The 20,491-nt window shown below is 39.5% G+C and overlaps 1 protein-coding gene across 1 annotated transcript in view; it reads right to left on the bottom strand.

The window, feature by feature from the left end:
- LOC107752784 (prospero homeobox protein 1-like) overlaps positions 1-12,073 on the bottom strand; it is a 32,289-nt gene extending 20,216 nt beyond the window's left edge. Inside the window, exons 1-3 of the mRNA XM_016568851.1 lie at positions 11,533-12,073; positions 6,942-8,737; positions 3,199-3,306 (exon numbers count right to left, since the gene is read on the bottom strand). Coding sequence (XP_016424337.1) covers positions 3,199-3,306; positions 6,942-8,669 — 1,836 coding nt within the window. The 5' untranslated portion in view covers positions 8,670-8,737; positions 11,533-12,073. The remainder of the gene's footprint in view (positions 1-3,198; positions 3,307-6,941; positions 8,738-11,532) is intronic.
- Positions 12,074-20,491: the final 8,418 nt, after the last annotated feature.

The following is a 20,491-nucleotide window of genomic DNA, read 5'->3' as shown; positions in this document are numbered from 1 at the left end:
AGCCTAACAGCGAGCGAGAACAGGGGTTGAAAAGAAAGAAAGAGGCGAAAAAAAAAGAACAACGAAAGAAGCAAGGCTATCTGATCTCTCGCTTACCCCCGTTTCAATAGACGTTAAACCTATTAGGATCTACTGAACTCGAGGGGCTTCTTTTTTTCTGCTTTATCTGCGGAGCGAAATGCACTGTCCAAATTTCCAGACACTGAGATAAGGACCCCCAGCCCCCATGACGACTTACTCCAGCCCCCCACCATCCCCTTAATTCTTTTAGAATAAGAAACAAAACATTACAAAATGATAGCAGACTGCTCACTGGGGAATGAAAATTGCTTTGACATGGAGATTAGGCTATTCTATTGTCATAAGACATTGTCTCATATGAGTGGGGCTTCCAGAAGAGTCGGATAAAAGGCGAGAGAGGGGGGCATTTTTTTCTAGAATGGCTAGTGGATGACATAATGGAGAGCGCAGAAAAGTAAGTCCGCATGACATCGTTTGGCAGCGCTGTATAAAGGGAGATTTAAAAAGCATTGTTGCCGAATAGAAATACCAGAGATTCGGGGGACAATGGAGCCGCGTTGCTGGAACGTGACAACTCAGCAATTAAGGATCATGTCATCTGCTTGTCAAACAAAAATAACCAGTCTAGCTCTCTCAGTTCTCAGCCACCCCACGGAACAAAACACTAAATGATACGTCGTTGCACAAAAAACACTTGCGAACACTCATTTGTCTTGGTGGGATTGTGGGAGAGAAAGTGAGATGGGTTGGTTTCGAACAATACGTTTTTTTGGATTCTGAATCGAGCTATTAAATTTTACAAGTAACTTTTTAAAAAGTTTTTAAAGTGTTGGCATGTTGTAATTTTATGCACCTATTTTATTTGAGGAGCACCAATGCAATTCTTCACTCACCTGGTGCTCTAAACATTATTATTATTATTATTATTAATTTATTTTTAATTCCTGACTATAACATTGCAACATGCATTTTTTTGAGAAGCTGCTTTGAAACAATATGTATTATGAAAACTGCCATACAAACTTGAATTATTATTAATTATTAAATTTTATTATTATTATTACTATTATTATTATTATTATTATTATTATTATAAACATTATACATTGTTTTGATACTGAATGGTAACAAATATATATACTTTTTTTTTATAAATGAACATTTCAAGTAACATAAGCTATAATATATATTTTATAAATATTTTGTACATTTACAATACTTTATAAAAAATAAAAAATATTTATTTTAAATAATCCAAGCAAGATAACTAATGGACTTCACTTTTCTAGAAGAAAGTGTCTAGAATAAATTTTGACTTGAGCATGTATATGAAACCTTTTTAATTACAATAACTGCAACTTTATTAGGATTTTATTTAGTTTTTTTTTTTTTAGTATTTTACGTTTTTTTTAGGTTGCAATCACAATCCACTTGCACATACTTTGATCAGCAAGACGAATCAGCAAGATGCTTTTGAATGTATGCGTAAAAATCTACACCCACACAAACACACTAGTTTCATAAAAAAAATCTATTATTCTATCATTTCCAGTGCTGTTCTAAGAACACCAAACTCGATGCTTCCCATGGGACACCTCATCCTGTTATTCTCTACCCCCACAAAAAACCTTGTATATCCAATGAGCACGCTCAAAAGATTCATAAAACAAATCAGCCTGACGCCTGTGATATGTCCGGGCAGCAGTTGACTCAGAGAACAGCGTACGGGGGCGAGAGCGTTTCACATACTCTTGCTCACGGGCCTGTGAAAGATTATTCCTCTGGTGACAGAGATCCGCTCTTTCCAAGACACCGGGGGAAGACTTGACCTGTCACTCCACACGTTTCCTCTGTTAGCCATGGACAATACAGGCTTTCACACACGCCTGGTGGGGACGCTACTTATACGGGGGTCTGTGCATTTTAAGTCTCCCCCCTCACACACAGCATGCACTTAGATTGTGAATCTGGTCCTATTTAGATCCCATCATTATGGTGCCTAAACGTCTTTAATCACTAATTCCTGTAACTTTCGTGGGCTTATACAGCCATAATTAGTCAGTAATTTATGCTTAATTCCCTTACATACATACTAGTTGATCCAACAAACACATGCCACCTATTGTTCCCGTCTGCTTAAGCAGCCCTGAAAAACCATCTCTCCCAGGACACTGACCTTGTTTTGCAAAATGTTAATTTAATGTGTACAGAATTTCACCGCCTTGTCTAAAGGGGAATTATAATTGGGCCATCTTTAATTTAAGGCTTTGATTAACTTTCTCTTTTGTGGCTGAAAATTAAGGTACAAACTATATGAATTAGAAGAAGTTTTTAGGTTTTCTTAAAATCAGAGTTAAAAATTAAAAAAGGACTGTCTGTCAATAAATCAGCTTTCTCAAATATTACATTCATATTATTTTCTAGATATTATATAATTCCCTATCAGAGCATAAGCGCTAACAGCGAGCGATGAATGGCAGTACATTCACATGAGTATTAAGCTGCTGGCAGATTTAGATGGATGCAACAGAAGCATGTGTGTGAGGATGAGGTGGTCACCCTGGACCCGGCACAGGGGCAGCTGGGAGTGAGAGGACCCTGCTCTCCTCATTTAAATAATGTGGCCTGAATCTGTCACATTATTTCTCCTCCGTATGCTCCCTGTATGACACATCAACAACAAATTAAGTTGTAAATAAAAGACAATCACTGCCATTGTTTTGTTTGTGTTGTTGTGCTCCATTTTGTTTGTTGTCTCCCTCCTCCTCCCCGTCCCCTCCCGCTTTCATTTGTTAGTTTCTGCCGAACCTCTAATTTTCTCAGCTCTTATCACCCTCTGCCTCCCACTTCCACAGATCAGTTGGGGATGGGAACTCTCGGAAATTATCGTCCCGACAAGTTAACAGAAACTGAGACTAGTTGTCTGTAGTGGCGCGACCAAAAAAAAGAGGTAAAAAACGTAATCTCACGATCAGTGTTTAAAATGAAAGCGTAAGTGAGTAAAAGGGAAAGTGGGACTTGTGCTATGCCGTGTTGTTCTCCTCTCGGAGATTAAGGCCAGTTATTTTAATTGGGGGGTGGAGGGGTCGGGGAGCCGGCTGTCTGTTTGGGACCCATCTGGACTAGAGGGACAGCGCTACTTCACACGACATAGTTAACGGTCAATGGCGAACTCACCTTCACGTCTGAGAAGAACATCTTCAGCATGTTGGAGCTGGGGTAGCGTGTGTAGAAGAACATCAGCTTGGCCTTTTTCAGATGGTTCGGAGAAAGCCCCTCTTGGATTTGAAATTTGAATGTCAAGGAAATTTTTAGAAATAGAATTATTTTAGACGTTCACCGGTAGTAAACCACATTTGCACTTCTTTACGATGGCCTGATGTTAAATAAAAATATCAAACAATATATAAACATAAAATAAGCCAACCTTACATCTTTCATGTATTTATCAAAAAGCTAATAATTACACCATTGCAAACTATCCCTAATTATTCCCGTATTCTGACGACTTCATATTAAAACCTACAGAGTCCCAGTCAATGTAGCATTGCAAGTCAATAAACGTCTGCTTATCCCAATAAAAGCGCTATTTATCTGGAGGTGGCACTGCCCTCTAGATTGGTAAACAGAGGGCAGCTGAGGGGGGTCCCAGGAGAGACCGTGGCTAACCAGAGCCATCTACCCATTACAATTAGCCCCAACCCCCAACCCTCCACCCTGAGCCTCCTGGAACGGCCCCCGCTCTGCCAGTTAGGCCGGCTTTAGCCACATCTGCGCTCCAGACTGGCCCAGCCATTTCCTCTGCAAATTAACGGCTTTATAATTTATCAAAAATGAAGATGCATGTGGGGCTAAATCAATGGGCCCCCACAAGGTCAATTAAGAGGCTCACCCAGCGCTCGCCTTCACTATAAAGCATGGCACCATCATGGCAGCTCACACCGAATACGGTACATCACTGTGTCTGTTATGTAAAACGCTAAGCGCTTGAACAGTTGCAAGTTATAAGAACAATAATAAATGCATCTACATGTAAGGAACACTAAAAATCGACTGTCTGTGCAATTTCCAACAGTGAGCCTCTTTAATAATGGTGTGCATGTAGATTGACGTGTTCCTTCTGCCAAGAGAGGAGGAAAGGAGGAAAACCCTAGGTGACCTCCATTAGGCTGATAGGGAAGACCAAAAGAGCATTACTCTCTTTCCTACCATCTGTCATAATGCATACAGCAAATAACAGCAGTGAATGACAGCGAGGGAGGGAGAGAGAGAGAGTTAAGCTGTCTTTTTCACAACAAGTCAGGTTTTTCAAGGACCTAAAGGCTCATTTAAAAACCAAGGGAAGGGAAAAGCCCAAGCAGCGGGGCCGCTTCTCAAAAGTGCTTCTTCATGAAATGGAGCGAATAATAGACTGTGTTGGAGTCTGGAACGAGAGGGCTGATAAACACTTTCATAGTTGTATTTTTTTTTTCAAGAGATTAATCACATTGAGATGCTTTTTAATCTAATGGGTGTCGCACATTGAAAGCAGTGAGGAAGCATTCGCAGTTACCACTGTTCAATCTCTACGCAGTATTTACAGAGCGATGATCATATCAGTTTATTCTGCCCTTCCTCTGCTCTGTTAACAACATTCATAAATCCCAGGTATCTCATTACTCAGTGCCATTAACATTCAAGACATTTACTTTTAAGTAAAACAAACAGTCACGGATCTTGGGAACAATGTGTTGGGGATGACTCGACGGGGCTTGACTCAACTAACGCACATTTCCTACAAGTAGACCTGGCTTCCAAGAAAAATACAGCTGTTTCTAGGATACGTAAATATGCGAAATGACAAAATAGATCGAGTAAACACTGGCCCAGTCAGTGTAAGACAAGCTGGCCCATAGTCAACATGAATGAAGGACATAATGCAAACATGAATATGAAGTATTTCAGGGGAGGAGATCTATGGGGCAGCTGTGGTTTATAGCCAAATGAGATACTACATAAACAACGCCACCATAGATGCACTGCATCATCAGGCTTTTTTAGGTCTGGTTTTGTATTAAGCATGTTGCATGTAAGGGAGACAATAACTAGTGAAATATGATCCAACAGCCAGGTGTAAGGAGAGAAAGGAGGGAAAAAGGACATAGGGATGCTAAATCCATAAATTAATGCTAGACATCTGTTCAGCAATATGAAAGATTAGAGCAACAAATGTACTACAGCAGAGACTTTAGCTCTTGCTTAGAAAAATAGAATAGGAAGCGTTTTCAGATTGTCGGCTGGAAAAAAAATACTTTGATGAATCACTTGACAATCTTCTGACATAAAAATATATAAATTAGAATGGACTCGAATTGTGTCATTCCACCGGCAAAGTGATTTTGAAATCGAGAAGGTCTTTTATTAAACCACTTTGGCAAGCGAGTTTGAAAAGTGATCTGAGCGATGTCTTCATAGCGCACGTTTTCTTTGCTTCACTTTAATTGATGAAACCTGAATCTATGTGCAATAGCTGCCTCAGCACTTGAGCATGGAGCTAGCGCAACCATGAACCTCTGTCCTCGTCTACTATATTAGACATGCAAACTGGCTTCACCTGCCGCCCACCCCCACCCCATTCTTACAACAGCCCTGTGCCAGAGCTGTTCGGTCTCTCTATATGCAAATGATGGGGGAAACTGAACAAGGCTATTTTTCTTGAGATGCAAAGAGAGCACGTGACAAGGAAGATCATGCTGCCCATGGCTGAAGATAATTGGCTGCTTGTTTCTTCTAGAATTTGAATAGAAATTCATATTTGATTAAACACCCTATTTTGCAAATATTGAGAAGTTGTCGTTCAGGTCCCAACTGTGCAGGTGTGCAAGTATACGTGCAGAAATAATAGACTCTCTCTGAGCTGAAGAGTGCTTACTTGGTGAATTCTCTTTGCGTCGTTAGGATCAACTATTTTGCCAGTTAATTGTAATAAATAATGTAATCATGCAATTAAAAATTTAAATAATTTAATATTTAATCTTCAGATTCAAAAATTACTGTTTAATACTTTATATTGAACATTTGGTTTTGTTCATTTTGACAATTCGAAGCTTATCAAAGATCTAGTAGCCATTTGGCAAAAGGTTAAAAAGAGGGAAAGGGATGAAAGAAAAGCAGCTACCTGCAAACACCTGTTCACACCAGAGAAACAGGATAAAAAGAAAAGACCTACTGCCAGGCAACAGCTATCAGTGTACTTTTACCTAAAGCAAGCTGGTGGTGTTCATAAGAAATAGGCTTTGTTGTTTTCTTGAGCTCACATATAATGTAAAATAAAAGCAAATAAAAGGGAGAATTAATTTTTTTAATTACGAAGCTCAACAGTTGGGACTTTTTTACCCTTGTTGCCGTTGACACCAACTGAGCACAAATCCTCCTAAATGAAGCGCTCCTCCACTGACAGAGATCTTTTACCATCCTTCTAACACAACTTTCTAGGGCCTCTAAGCAAAGGGATCCCACTTGTCCTTTTACTTCCTGGCTTTGAAATATGATTTGCTTTGAGCATTTATGTACAAAGTCTTGCATGCGCTGTGATGAAAGAGAGGGTTTTTATTGTGAGTCTCCCTGTGATAGTGTGAGAACAGAGAAGATGGGAGGTATCTTAGCCACGGCGGGGCCTTTCAGCACTTCTCCATATAGCGCACACTTAAAAGCCTCCATCCACTGAGCTCTTTTTAATCTTTGGACTACTAGAGGAACACTGATTGTGAATGTGCCAATTAATGGAGATTCATTGAAATTAAGTTTACGTCTTTCAAGATCTGTCTGTCATTCATATGGTATTTAAGCTGCACTCTCATCAGAGCTGTCTCAATTTTTTTTATCTAAACAAATAAAAATACAATTATCATAAAATGCTTTTTTTTTTTTTTAAAGGATATTGTACTTCCTGAATATGGAGAGATGTCAGACATGTCCTGAAGGTCTCCACACTCTGATTTGATGAGGGACAAGGACAAGCCTTCATTCCCTGGGTGTGTTGGTGAGATGGAACGATGGTGGCTGAGGTGGTTGGACGACATCTTGGTCCGTAGGCTGGTGGTCTCTCTGGACAGATCCAGAGACTCAGGAGAAGACCTATCCTTTCCTGGGTAATGCACTGTTGGGGCACCTAAGGGGCTCTGGAAAGGGTAGCCCATTAGAGGAAGGGGGAAAGGATGGCGGAAAGAGGGAGGACTAAAGCCCATTGTGGAAGATAAGGGTGAGGGGTGCAGGGAGGGATGGTGGTGAGCCCCAGGTGTGGGAAGAGACCCAGTCTGATCTGAGGAGTTCTTTCTCACTACCAAAGGCAGGGCCTCCGTTTGGTCATTCGAGTTGGGCACCTGCATGCTAGCAAAAGTGTCCAGAGGATTAGGAATGATGACATCACCGAAACATTGCAAGCGCTGGTTGGCAGTGTGGAAGTTTGGGTTCTCTCCATTGACTGCGAAACGATCAGGGGGCATCTGCAGGGGTGGGAAAACCTGAGGAACTGGGCGTGGAGGCTTAGCAAAGACCTTCACCACGGTGTCCACTACTTGGGACATTGCTGTATTGAGCTCTTGTTTTAGTGTCTCTGCTAACTGTTTGCCCTCTGCATGCATGGAGGTTGGTCCCTGGTTCTTTCCTCGTGAGCCATCACGCTTGGGTTTGTCCCCCTCTGTCGCCATGTTCTGCACCCGAATAAGTGCGCATGCTCGATCCAGGAAGTGCCCCGGATCCACATCAGACATCTCGTTGTCGGAGCGATCTGGGACAGAGCCATGGGCGCGATTGTCCATTCTGTCAGAACGCATGCTGTCTTCAGAGATGTTTCCATCTTCGTCGTTCTCCGAGTCAGTGCTGTCGTAAATCTGGTAGAACTTTTCTTGCAGTTGCCGGAGCTGCTTCTGCATGTCCTCCAGCTGCAGTTTCAGTTGCCGGCGTTCTTCGTGTTTCTGTTCCTTGCGCGCAGAGACGAGTTGCTGGAAACTCTGTTGCTGCTGCTGTGGCAGTTTCTGCTTGCGCTTGTTTTCCCGGTAGTTCTCACGAGGACTCGGGGGCTGGGCTACCCCCTCGCGCTCATTATCACCTGCACGGAGTGTGACGCTGGGAGAATGGCTCATCCCACGGATGATGTTCTCCACCCGGGCTCGTTTGGCCCTAAGATGCTCATCTGTTAGCCTCTCCATTTCAAATTGGGTCATGGAGGGCCTGTTGAATGGTGAAAGGCACTCCTGAGGGCTGCCCCGTGAGGAATTGCTGCAAGCATCCTCCTGCTGGATCTCTGAACCGGTGCTCGAGAGGCCACTTCCCTGGAAATTAGGCTCACTGCCACCATTTTTGGTCAAATTGTTTTTCAGAAGCTGGGAGATGATGGTTGCCCCAGGAAAGGGCATCATAGCGTCTTCATAAGAGTTCGCCCTCTTCAACAGCTTGCGAAGCACGTTGGACTTCTCGCCGTCTGTGTGCTGCACCACAGAACACTCAACATCCTGCTCGGAACCGTGGGGATTCATGGCACTAAGAAAGGTTGCTTTTGCTTGGGTGAAAAACACAGATGCTTGCCCAACAGTCCTCTTCACTCCTATGTCAACTCTTCTTTTCTTGGTTTGTCTGCTTAAGAGGGATGTGCTGTCATGGTCAGGCATCACTGGAACTGTTATTCTGCCATCTTTGAAAGCCTGTCAGCTGGGCACAGCTCGAGAACCCTGGGAACCTAGCCAAAAAGAAAGGACTGATGAATAATTTTCTTTATATGTCTCCAAGTTTCTTGTGGCCAATGCTAAATGCAGTTTGAAATAGACTAATGTTCTAGAGAACAACACAGAATGTATTAAAAATATTTGAAGTCAGTCTATAGTATACTAAATAAAAATTGACAAAGAGGTTGACCACAAAAAGTATATAATAAGGATCAGTTACAAACTTGCCATTCAAATTATTTGAATAATCTAAAAAAAAAAAAAAAAAATGGTTTTGCTGATTATCACGATTGCAAATGTTACATAGTTCAATACACAATTAGTTAACATTAAGTTACTTACTTTTTAGACACAATATTGACTGTTGTTCTATTTCACCAACGAAAATCGTTCCAAACTAAGTATTTGAAAAAACTAAAAAAAAAAAAAAAAAATGAAGTCATACCCAAATCTATGTAGAGCTGCACACCAAAACGTATTCTCATGTAAGAACCAGTTAAAAATCACACTGCTCTGTTTAGCCAGACATGTCCCGCCACTATTGTGCTCACACAGCCAACTTGCAAGCTTTGTTCACTTTGGTAAGTTTTGAGGTACCCTTGATATTTGCAAAGACACTTACAGTAGCGGCCTTAATATTATCTTTTGGAGATTAGCAGACATATATGTTCCCACATCTAATTAAAAAAAAATCATAATACAACAAGTAGGCTATAATACACCTCATGAATAAAATTCTGGGTTTACAAAAACAATTGGTTTATGGTTGTTCAAATAAATTCAAATCAAACCCATTTTGTGGAAAATATAGTGTAATAAAAGCTAGTTTTACAAGTTGACGGTGATTTAAGTTTGGCCAACATTATACTAACGCTTAAATCAGATGATAATAAGTATGAGTTCTCCGTGCATATTAAAAAGGCAAATATGTAGCTTTGATTGTTATGAATGTAACGCACTTTAAATAGACTAGGGTATTTCGTCTTGCACTGAGCATAAAGTGCACAGCTTTGCTAAGCAGGTATTGAACAACGCGACTACTTCCTCCAAACATACAAATAAAATGTTACAGGGAAAAGAAAAAGTCCAGTAATTTAATGTGATAGTGTCTTCATATTGACCAGCACGGCCAGGTTTGCAAATATCTAGAATAAATATCTAATAGCCTATTCTGTGACATACACCATATGACGAAGCCTATAACTTAAAACAACTGTGCTTCAAGACGCACCGATTAACATAGTCATAAGTTTACATTTACAATATGAAACAAATCGGAAATACTGCTTTTGCTGCCACTAAATATAGACACCTGACAAGTCAAGAAAAAAGGCAACAAAATCTGTTCGTTTTAGACGTCTTTCACCTCATACGGCCATTGCGTCCTATGCGCACCTTTTCATTTAAAAAAATTCAAGCTGTTCAACTTCAATTCAAAAAGTTGTGATAGAAAATGCAATTCAGTTTTAGTACATATATATATGTTAACGCACACGATTCGGTTGCTGTGTTAAATAGCCAAAACATTTAGTCACCATGCAGCAAGTTCTCGGATTTAGGGGGTTTGAACCTTTAAAGATCCAAGAACCCCACTCAGTCTCTCAGCCAACCTAGAGACCCCTAAAACGGCTAGATTTGATCAGTAACACCTTTAGTCATTTTTTTTCAGTAACTTTTCGTCAGAAACATTAATATTTATATATATATTTAAAATATGTTTAGTTAGAAAGTTCAAGATTAGTTCATAGTTAGAAATGTCATAACATTTTAAGAAAATTATGATTTATATACTTTTTTTTCTCCTCGGAGCCCTGATAGAAAATCCTGCCCTAAGAGGAATAGGGTAATACACTGCACCTCAAACTTAAAATATTTTATAAACGTGCGTGACATTCATTTTGACACTAAACATCTGAAACAGACTTTACGGCTTTATATACGCCGGCAATTCTTTCCTAAACATACGATTTTGATGTACCCGCAAACTGAAGCAAAGCTTTGATGTATCTGGCTTTCACGTCAGAAAACGATGATGATGATGAATAACGCGTCAAGCTGGAGTGGCAGTAAAAGTCAGAGGCTCAGTATAAGCTAACGCTCCTAAAAATAAAGGTTCATCAATGGTTCTTGGTAACACCTTGGTTTCAGCAAATAGCCATCGTTTGATCAAGAACCATTATTTTGTTAGTTGGCAGTTTGGAAGATCAAAAAAGTTCTTGATATTACATGATAGGTTCTTCACTGTCGTTGTTTCTCGGCTCTTTAAAGCAGTATAACAGGCTTTCTAAACAACTAATGAATAATAAGCTCTTTGTGAAACTTAAAAGATTCTCCCATGACAACAGTCTGGAAACCCTATTCTATCGAAACCTTTATTTTTACGAGATAGCCTACCGTAAATTCAGCGAGCGCATCTATGTAAATTATGCGGTAATTTGTTATTGTCATAAAACAACAGACGACTGACAAAAAGCAAACGGAAGTAATAAAGATACAGAAAATGTAAAAACGGCATTAAGACCACAAGAAACGGACTGTCCTATTGCGAAGAATAAACGGCAAGTTCAGAACTGAACGTAAATGTTTCGCGTCGCCTCCCCAAAGTCTACAAGCAATATCACAAGAGCGTAATTATACTTACTTTCCGCAAACGTAAGGATGCAGTCCCTTCAAAATGACACGGGTTTATGATAAAGTTAACAGCAACCGAAGAGCGTGAAGGATAAAGCCATACAGCGCATCGCATGAAAAGTCATCAGTACCTAGTAGAACAAAACTCAGCGCCAGCGCAAATGACAAGGTTACTTACTCTGAAGATGAGAGCGAATTGAGCTTCTTCGCGATAGTGTAACAGAGAATACAGAGGGTTGTTCGCCCTGTGATGAATATTGTAATTTCTCGGGACAAGCGAGAGCGAAGAGAGTGAGATAGAGAAAGAGCTCTTGTGCGCCGCTCCTCTCTCTGCATGAAAACTGTATGTCTCAGCGCACGCGGCCAGGAGGAGGCTGAGAGCGCGCGCTCGCACCAACAAGATTCACTTTAAGACGCGGCTGAAGGAAGCAGGAAGACGGCGCGTCATAATCATTGTGATGTAACGCTCGCACCTACCAATAAGAGCGGTCCGCTGGATTTAGAGGAATACAAAACAAGTGAAGTTGAAGACTCCGCTCGAGCAAAAACGAATGATACGGGGACCTTTGTGGGATATCTGTAAGGATATGCACTTTTTCAAAAATATGTTCTCTGTGTGGATTTTGTTAAAGTTATTCTTTACATTATGTACAAGCGCTGTTTGTGCTGACTGAAATGTGTACACTCCTTCAGTGTAGATGCATGCTCAGCATGATGCATTTGAAATATAAATCGCACCAATGTGTACGATTAAGTGCACTTGCAATGCAGCTTTAATTTTCTTCCCAGAAAATTAAATACAAGAAATATATATATTTTTCTAATTACTCTCGTATCATTTCTATATTATAATATCATGCAATTCATGCGAATAGTATATTTCATCACCATGTTTAAAAATAAGACCCAACTCACAACATTCATGAAATGTGGTATGCAGGCCCCGAGAAGTGACCGCAGCCTCGACCTCGTGCGTGCCCGGGTTCGTGAAAATAGTTTCGCTTGCCAAGGTTGTCTTTGAGCTATGGGCTTCTTTCTACTTAAGACCTTGCTCTTACTTTAGATCCCTCCTCCTAGCCTCCACAGTCAACAGATGAAGAATATGCTGAAGCTTTGACATGTTCTTATTGTTATCTGAATACGGTTAAATAGACTTCTTCCTACTAGGATAAAACCGTAAGATTATCCCCAAAACGCATGAGAAGTTCTTATTGTAAAATAAGGCATGCATCCATCATGTGCGCTTTTATGACCAAGGCAAACATATATAAATAACCAGTATTTTATAATCGGTCCCTATCTTAATGAACATTTGACTGATATAAAATAGTATCTGTAATAGAAGAGAACAGTAGTCTATTGTCTATCCTAAGTTTGATTTACGCACAGAAAATTTACACCGAGTGTTGCTGTGTAGCACACGTGAACATTGTCAATTAACTTGCATTTACAGCTGTCTTGCTCATAGATTTGAATTAACACGCTAAAATAAAGTTCTGCTTTATGGAAGAAAAAAACATAGGATTATTTGGACACATTATTTAGAGAGCCATTAGCCAATCAAATGTTGATTTCTCACCATCCTATCAGGTGCTTCAGCATGTAAGCAGATTTCTCAAAGCCTTAAACCTACTTTTCTGTAGTCGCTGTTCCTGCTCTTTGTTGAAATTAAAAAGTGTATTCAGAACGCAGCACATTACTGGTTTTCCTCCGTAAATGTAAAAGTTTTCCCCTCTTCTTTTTTTGTGGTTTAAAGCCACTGCATTGTGTTCTGTGACAGCTCGTTTGAACGAAATGTGAAGTGACCCTGCACAGCATCGTGAGTAATGATTAAAACATCTTTATTGATACAAAACAAATTATGTTATGCCAGGCTACATGTAAAATAAATCAAGCAGTTCGTGTGATACCAGACGTAATTAATTGTGGTATCCTAAAAAATCCGCTATTGAAAAATCCTCCAAAGCACATTTCAGTGGTCTCATTCATTCCAATGCATGTTTGGGCTGTCAGAGCAAATGACAGCAGCGCAGCTGTTTGACCTATTAATGAGATTATTTACTGTACGTGTTGATCAAAATTCTTTAGGAAATTTGGGTTAGAAAAGCCATTTGCAAATGAATTCAAAACAAAACTTTGTATTTGTATTATTATTATTATACAAATTATTATTGGCATTATTATTATTTTCGATTATTATTCACATATGTTATTATCTATATGAACGATTTTACTATGTTACATATTTTTAATAACATGCATCCCTCGAGATTTTTACCTGATGGTGAGTATTTTTTCCCGACAGTATTCCTTCTTCAGTACGTACAAAGATTGACTAAATTATGTGTTTTTTTTAATTCATAACTTAAAAAAAAAACTTTCCTTCAAGTTTAGAATAGGATTCACTCTCACAGCAACAAGCCCTTTTCTTTTCCTTGAACGAGGACAAAAGGAAAGGCGTGTTGTTTCCATGTCGCAAGCAAATGTTATTGTGAGTGAATAAACGACTGGGTAGGCAGGATTTTAGCTGCAATGAATTTCTTTTCCAAAACAGGTGTTCCAACTTATTTTGTTAGCATCTTTCCCCAAAGGCACGCTCGAAGTGCGAGCTTAGTGGAAAAATACATGACAACATTAAAGCAATAATGTTTGGAGAAGGAAAACGCCTCCTCGGTGTAGAGGAAACCTGTTTATTAACACCGCCACCTCTGATCTCTCTGTCACCTTTCTGCTGGACACTCAGTCACTAAATGTCTTGGACTCGCTTTCATTTCGCGAGGGATAAAGACTAAGCACTTAAATGTCTTATCGAATATCATGAAAAATGTTAGATGTGTGCGGAAAGTGACTGATTTCATTTTACGCAATAATTCAGTAGTTGTCAATGCCATTGCCAAGTTGGACTATTCTTGCATTAAACTGTAGCTAGAAATAGAATTATAATATATTTACAAAGAGACTGGGGGAAAAAAAACTTTATCTCAACAGAATGATTAGGCTACACCGGTTTCTCGACGCCGTCTATTTGAAAAGACAATGTGCTCACCTGCTCTTCCACAGACCTTTTTTTCCACCCAGCCCACACATTACGAGAAAAGAAGGACTTAAAGATATCGACATAAATTACTCATTTTAATTTAGAAATTTTTTTTTTTTGTATTTGGAACTGGACATGAGTTAAATTCCGATAACATTGCAACTTTAGGCTATTTGCTTTCTGCGCCTGAGTTTCTGCATCCATTCTCCTGCTTCAACACTGCACTGAACAGGTACAGTTAGACAGCTATCAGTTAGACTTCACTCTGTGTACTGGCTACATCTCTCCACTGTGCGAATTATTTAATGGCTTTAAGGAGGGGGACATTTTTAAGGTAATTTCTGTCAGTAATGATCGGATGAATTTCGTCTCGCGCAATCCGAATAGTTTTTTGGCGCCCCTAGCGCATATTCAGTAGCAACGTCAAGTATCTTAAAATGTTCTAAACAAAACACTAACGAGTTTGTTGTGCAGTAACGCGATAAATGATAACAGTAGCCTACTCGTGTTTGTTGATGTACACTCCGATACTGACAGCGATCGAACAGCTGTTGCTATGGTTACTACTCGCGTAATGGCGAGTTCTGTTCGCGAGCGTTTACATTTAGCGCAATCTTAAGTTGTAATCAAATTGTGTGGTTAATTGTACGGTGTTTAAAACGCTATTGATAAATATAAAAACACAAAAAACACCTTTAGTTGTCACTTCCTGAATACGTCCCCCCACCTCATAATTCGCACCATCCCAGCAGGCACCGCAGGCACACAATGTCATAAGACGCTGACATTTAGTTAAATTTCGGTTGCGACGTCGGGTGACCAAAATTCAATGTAAATTCAACGTCTAATGTCAATGTTAAATTGATGTCCAATACCGACGTCAGCTGACGTTGATATTTTGTTGTTTTTAGGTTGTGTAACCAAAATCCAATGTTAAGTCAACGTCAAATATTGACGTCAACCCGATTTTGTCTGACGTCATGTCCAACGTCAACCTGACGTTACATAGACGTCCGGTGCCTGCTGGGATGCTTTTGTTAGGCTAGTAATTATTTCAGTAATTATCTTAGTAAAGTAAAACTGAGTGAGATTTGAGGCTTTATTTGTTTATGTAATTATTAATGTCATCTAAATATAGACAGATATTTGCTTTTGAACCAGAATTTATGTTTTGAGCCCCACTCTGATGTATTTCTGTCTCTTTTTAGAAGAGGTGTCCTATTTCAATTGTTTAATTGCAGTGGAAACACATTTTTTTATTTATTTTTTATAATAAACAGCTCAATCTAGCCTTCTATTTTTTGTGGCAACATGACACTTTTGTGGGTAGTTGTCTAAAGGCCATCCGGAAACACAGCTGACACCGAGTAGATTTTTATTCAATTTCATGTGTTTTGCTCAGGATAAGTTCGTGCTGTGGTGTTTCCGAGATGCTTCAGTTATTCATAGTAAGCTGGTGCGGTTTGCATAACTGACTGAGAGAGGGTTTGTATAACTTTAATCCATCCTGCAGTTAGAGCATACATTTATTCAAAGGACCGAAGTTGATAGCCCAAATAAATTAGCAATTCAGATGCAATATCAACAAACAAGGCGAAAAAAAGAAGTCAACTGGGCTTCATATGTCACTTCTGTGGATTACAGATGTCCTGGGGGCTAGTGGTAAAGAGAGGATCAGTGGGATAGACTGCCAACAGATAAACAGTATCTAATGCTGTGTGGACACTGACGTTTCCCTTTCATTCTGATCTATGACCTGCTACCTGAACCCTAACGTGAGACACCAACTGCTCTCAAATGTACTTTAAAGGCTCAAACAAACAAAATCCTTGAGTACTGGCGTACGTTTATGTACTGTACAGGACATTTTGCAAGACTTTTGCCTCAAAGTCTGTCTGCTGTATGCAATATGTGTTTCTTTGTCTCTGGTTGTGAAGCACTGCATAATTGTAATATTAGTCTTGTTCCATAATATTCTATCACGTCTCTGAGCAGAACAGATAATATCCTCCACCTTACTAATCACGCTAAAATTGAAAGGCCATATGAGGCAAAGAGAATAGAAGGGGAGAGATGTAATAAGACTAGATTAGGGGTGGCAGCACACAAGAATAGATATAAAAAGGGGAATATTACTGCACTGTAGATGCTGTTGTGCACAAATTCAGTCAGCTTCCAGGGGCCATCAAGATTCAGGGAGTAGCTATTATTCTACACATTAGCGCAGGCTAGCTAAAAGCTCTTATGCTTGAAGGGGTCTTGGAGGTCTTCAGGAAAAAGGATGTGGCACTAAGAGTGGGCAGTGTTTAAGAGACCCCTGGTACTCCGCGAAAATGGGAGGCTCTCGATGTGACAATGTGACATGCTGGATTAATTTACAAGACTGTCGGAGCAGGGCATCGAATATGGTATATCAGGACGTGGAAACGATGTTACGACATGTAACCATTACTGTCACACTGAAAAATAAGGAGGGAAAACAAAAGAACAGGCTGATGACAAGACGTGAGGTAACAGAATATAATGGCTTTACAACATGTAAGGTGTTTAAAGTATGGCTGGAGGTTGAGATATTCCCTCTAATGTGACTGAAGTAAGTTCAGGGGCCGTATGTATAAAGCCGCTCAGAGTAAAAGTTTAGTCTTAAATGTGTCAAAATTCTAAGAATGACGTAAATTTTACTCTTATTCCTAGACTTAAGAATAAGAGTGATTCATAAAGGTTCCTAAGTGTTAAGACTAGGTCTCAGCTCCTAAATTATTTAAGAGAGATGGAGAGGTCTCAAGACGAGTAACAAGACGGCAGCAAAAAGGAGGAGACAAACACTTCCCAATTAAGATATGACATATTGGAGTTATATGAAGATATGGAGTTGATAAAATGATACAAACTTGATTGTCAAGATCAAAAAGTCTATTTGTTTTTTTTTTTGTAACTGACAGAGTAAGAAATGTAATAACTTCTTCCACTCAACAAGTCAATGCTCTAACCCTGAAAGTTGCTTTTAGCGTCTTTATAAAAGTTTCCAACTCTTATATTTTAAGAAAAGTCCTACTTGTAACTAAGATTTTTTTGACACTTAAGTCAAAGCTTAAGTCTATTCTTAAGAGCATTTCTGAGAAGTTTTATACATACGGGCCCTGGACTCTTATGGGACCGATGAACCCCAGGCTGTGCTATCAGATATACCGGCTTAATTCTACACGATTATACCTACTGTTTACTGGTAAACACTAACAATCAATGCTGTTTCGTGCCATGGACAGAGTGAAGCCTTAATGCAAACACACTCTAGGTTGAAAGGTCACTTTCTTCAGCTAAAAAAGTGATAGTAGGATAGAATGAGAGAGAGAGAGATCTTTATTAAATTGGCAGTTTGTACATTAAAAATACCTACTATTTTGGTAGGCATGGATAGAATAAATGAGATTGCAAAGAAAGCCATATGCACTTTCAATATTGGTATTTAACAAATCTATTGATCTAGTGGAATATAAAGTTTAAATCGCAGATTGTTTGGGTCCGTAAATACTTAGCTTTAGAAATGACAGCTAAATACATTACTTTGAAATTCTCCTCTTTCTGTTTGTCTCAAGGCACACAAAACAATTTAGGAAGACTTTTCAAATTATTCATTTGTGCAACCTCCAAAACAATCTAATGCTTTAACCGGTTGCTTATTCCATAGTGTCCACATGTATTTATTCATTTCTCTGCTGTGTTTTCCCCCCTTAAATTCACTGCCGAGGTCTTAAACGTAACACGTAATTACACAATCGTGAGCCCTGCCTGTGATAAGCTTTTGAATGAATGAGTAGCTGCTGAGACTAAATTGCTCTCGCTCTCCTGCTCCCTCCTGTCGCGTCTGGCCGTTAGGTCAGGGTTTGAGGCGAGTTGGCAGTGTGGAGAGGACCAGGCCTGGCCCCGTGCCTCAGTGCCTGCGGGACCCTACCCAGACTGCCACGGCCCCTCTGGCCTTCAGAATGAATAGAGGTCTTCAGACACCAGTGCACTGAACTGAGGCAGCCTTTTCAGCAAACAATCCTATCTGCTTCCTCTCCACTCCAGTCCTCCTGCAACTTCACTGAACTCGTCCAGTTTGTCAGGGGGGCTTATTTTTGTTGTTTTATTTCCATGTTTCCCACTCTGTGAAGAAGAAGAAAAAAAAAGACCTAGAATGCTGGAACTGGCCCCGAAAAAAATACTGAGGGGAGAGGACCTTTTGAAAGGGTTGTTGCATCATGGTGTTAGGCTTGACGAAATTGTCAGCTCATGCATGTGCTTGTGGATCTGAATAAAATGAAAATAAACACGTTGTTGCTATTAAACGGATGTTTTGAAGAGCAAATTTGCTTAAAACATGAGAAAAGAGAGAAAAAAAAACATTTTTACAGTCTGATCTGTTGATCTACATGATATGGAAAATTGTCAGGAAATCTGTTTGGGCTAAATGTTCATTTATGTCTACATTTCATAAGAGAGGATCACAGGTTCAGTTGCTTATTCAACTGTATTCATAAACTTCTGTATTGTCCACATTAGAAGAAAGAAAAGGAAATGCTTGCCGGTTAAACAACGCTTTAAAATTATTTGTGGCTACATTTTTGTAACTGTATTTGAAGAAGTACTGTTCACATGAGCATCATCATCACAGAGAGACGATGTCACAATATATTATTCTGTGTGCTATGAACACTTCAATAGCAAAAATGGATGACAGAGATCCGGAGAATGAATAATCGTAAAAACAATAGACAATTAGTGTTCATCCCCTGTGTTTTTTGATCAAATTGCTGAACACATAAATCGCTACTGAGACAGTCCTTAGGATTTTTTTTTCTCCTATAAAAATGGGGATAAAGGATTAATTTCAAACGTCGAGAAAGTAGGCCAGTCATGGGCTCTACAGCAGCGCACTTAATGAAAATCAATTAGGATTATGCTTATTCTTCCCTCACTGAAATCACAATACACTTTGCCTCTTTCTTCAGATAAGCACGTAAGGAAAAGCCTTAGGCTGTTTGGACGGTAACAAGGATATTACGCCGACATAATATAGTGAAAATAAGTAAATAATTACTAATTAGGCTTATGCTCACTCTACCTGAATGAAATTTGTCTTGAAGGAGGACATGATACTTTACTTACTGTACTGAACATGCAACGGTTAATGCCTGATTATGTTAATGCAAGTACTAATATGTCTATTTCTGACTCTGGATCAAATAATGCACTGTTTAAATTGACTCAAGTGGTAATCTATTTGATTAGGGGTGGAGCCACATCAGGTCACGGCTGTAAGCAACAATGTCTGCATTTAGTTTGCAGAAAAGGAGATTTGTGTCCATTTGATGATGGTTTAGAAGGTTAGAAAGGTATAGGATTATTGTTGTTGGAGTTAAACAATGTTAAATGAAAAGAAAAAAAGGCTATGTCTAGGCATTCATCACAAAAGACACATCTTATTTGTATTCATAGTATATGCTAAATATGCATTGGTGTTTCTTTGAGATTGTAGTTGGTTAATGGCATCCTGCTGGAATTTGGACAAATCAAATGTTGATCTGGCGTCAAAATAAATAAATCTGTGATTAAAATTATAGATCAGTATCAGATGCCTTTGAAATGTCCACTAGTCAAAAATTGGGGATTCATTCAAATGCAAGGTTTCCAGGTTTTGCTCAGAGCGTGCTGCATTTATTTGGGTCATTTTCCATGGCTTGGTAAAACGGAGAGGTTTTTTTGGCCACCCATCCACCATATTAAGCACCCCACCTGCTGATGATTACCCATAAACACTTCTTTCTGCTGAGATGTACCTGGCAATTAGTCTTTGAAATGCCCCATGCTTGATTTACCTTAGCAGTACAGGTGAATGGCGATGCACTCAAACTGCTCGACCTCTCGTGGTGCATTGCGGTTTGTTTACAAGCTTTTTTTTTGGCACTGAAATGAAAAACTGGGGAAAAAAATAAAAATAAAACAGTGTACAGGATGCTTATAATTATTCTCCCAGAAGATTTGCTTCCATAATTACAATGCGATACTGACATTTGGAAAAATGCATAGAGGTCTGCTCGGAGCTGCCACGCGAAATATA

This window comes from Sinocyclocheilus rhinocerous, unplaced genomic scaffold (assembly GCF_001515625.1).
Source record: "Sinocyclocheilus rhinocerous isolate Xijiao unplaced genomic scaffold, SAMN03320098_v1.1 scaffold61, whole genome shotgun sequence".
Lineage (NCBI taxonomy): Eukaryota > Metazoa > Chordata > Actinopteri > Cypriniformes > Cyprinidae > Sinocyclocheilus > Sinocyclocheilus rhinocerous.
The sequence above is the reverse complement of the archived record's forward strand: the minus strand, read 5'-3'. Positions and strand labels throughout refer to the sequence as shown.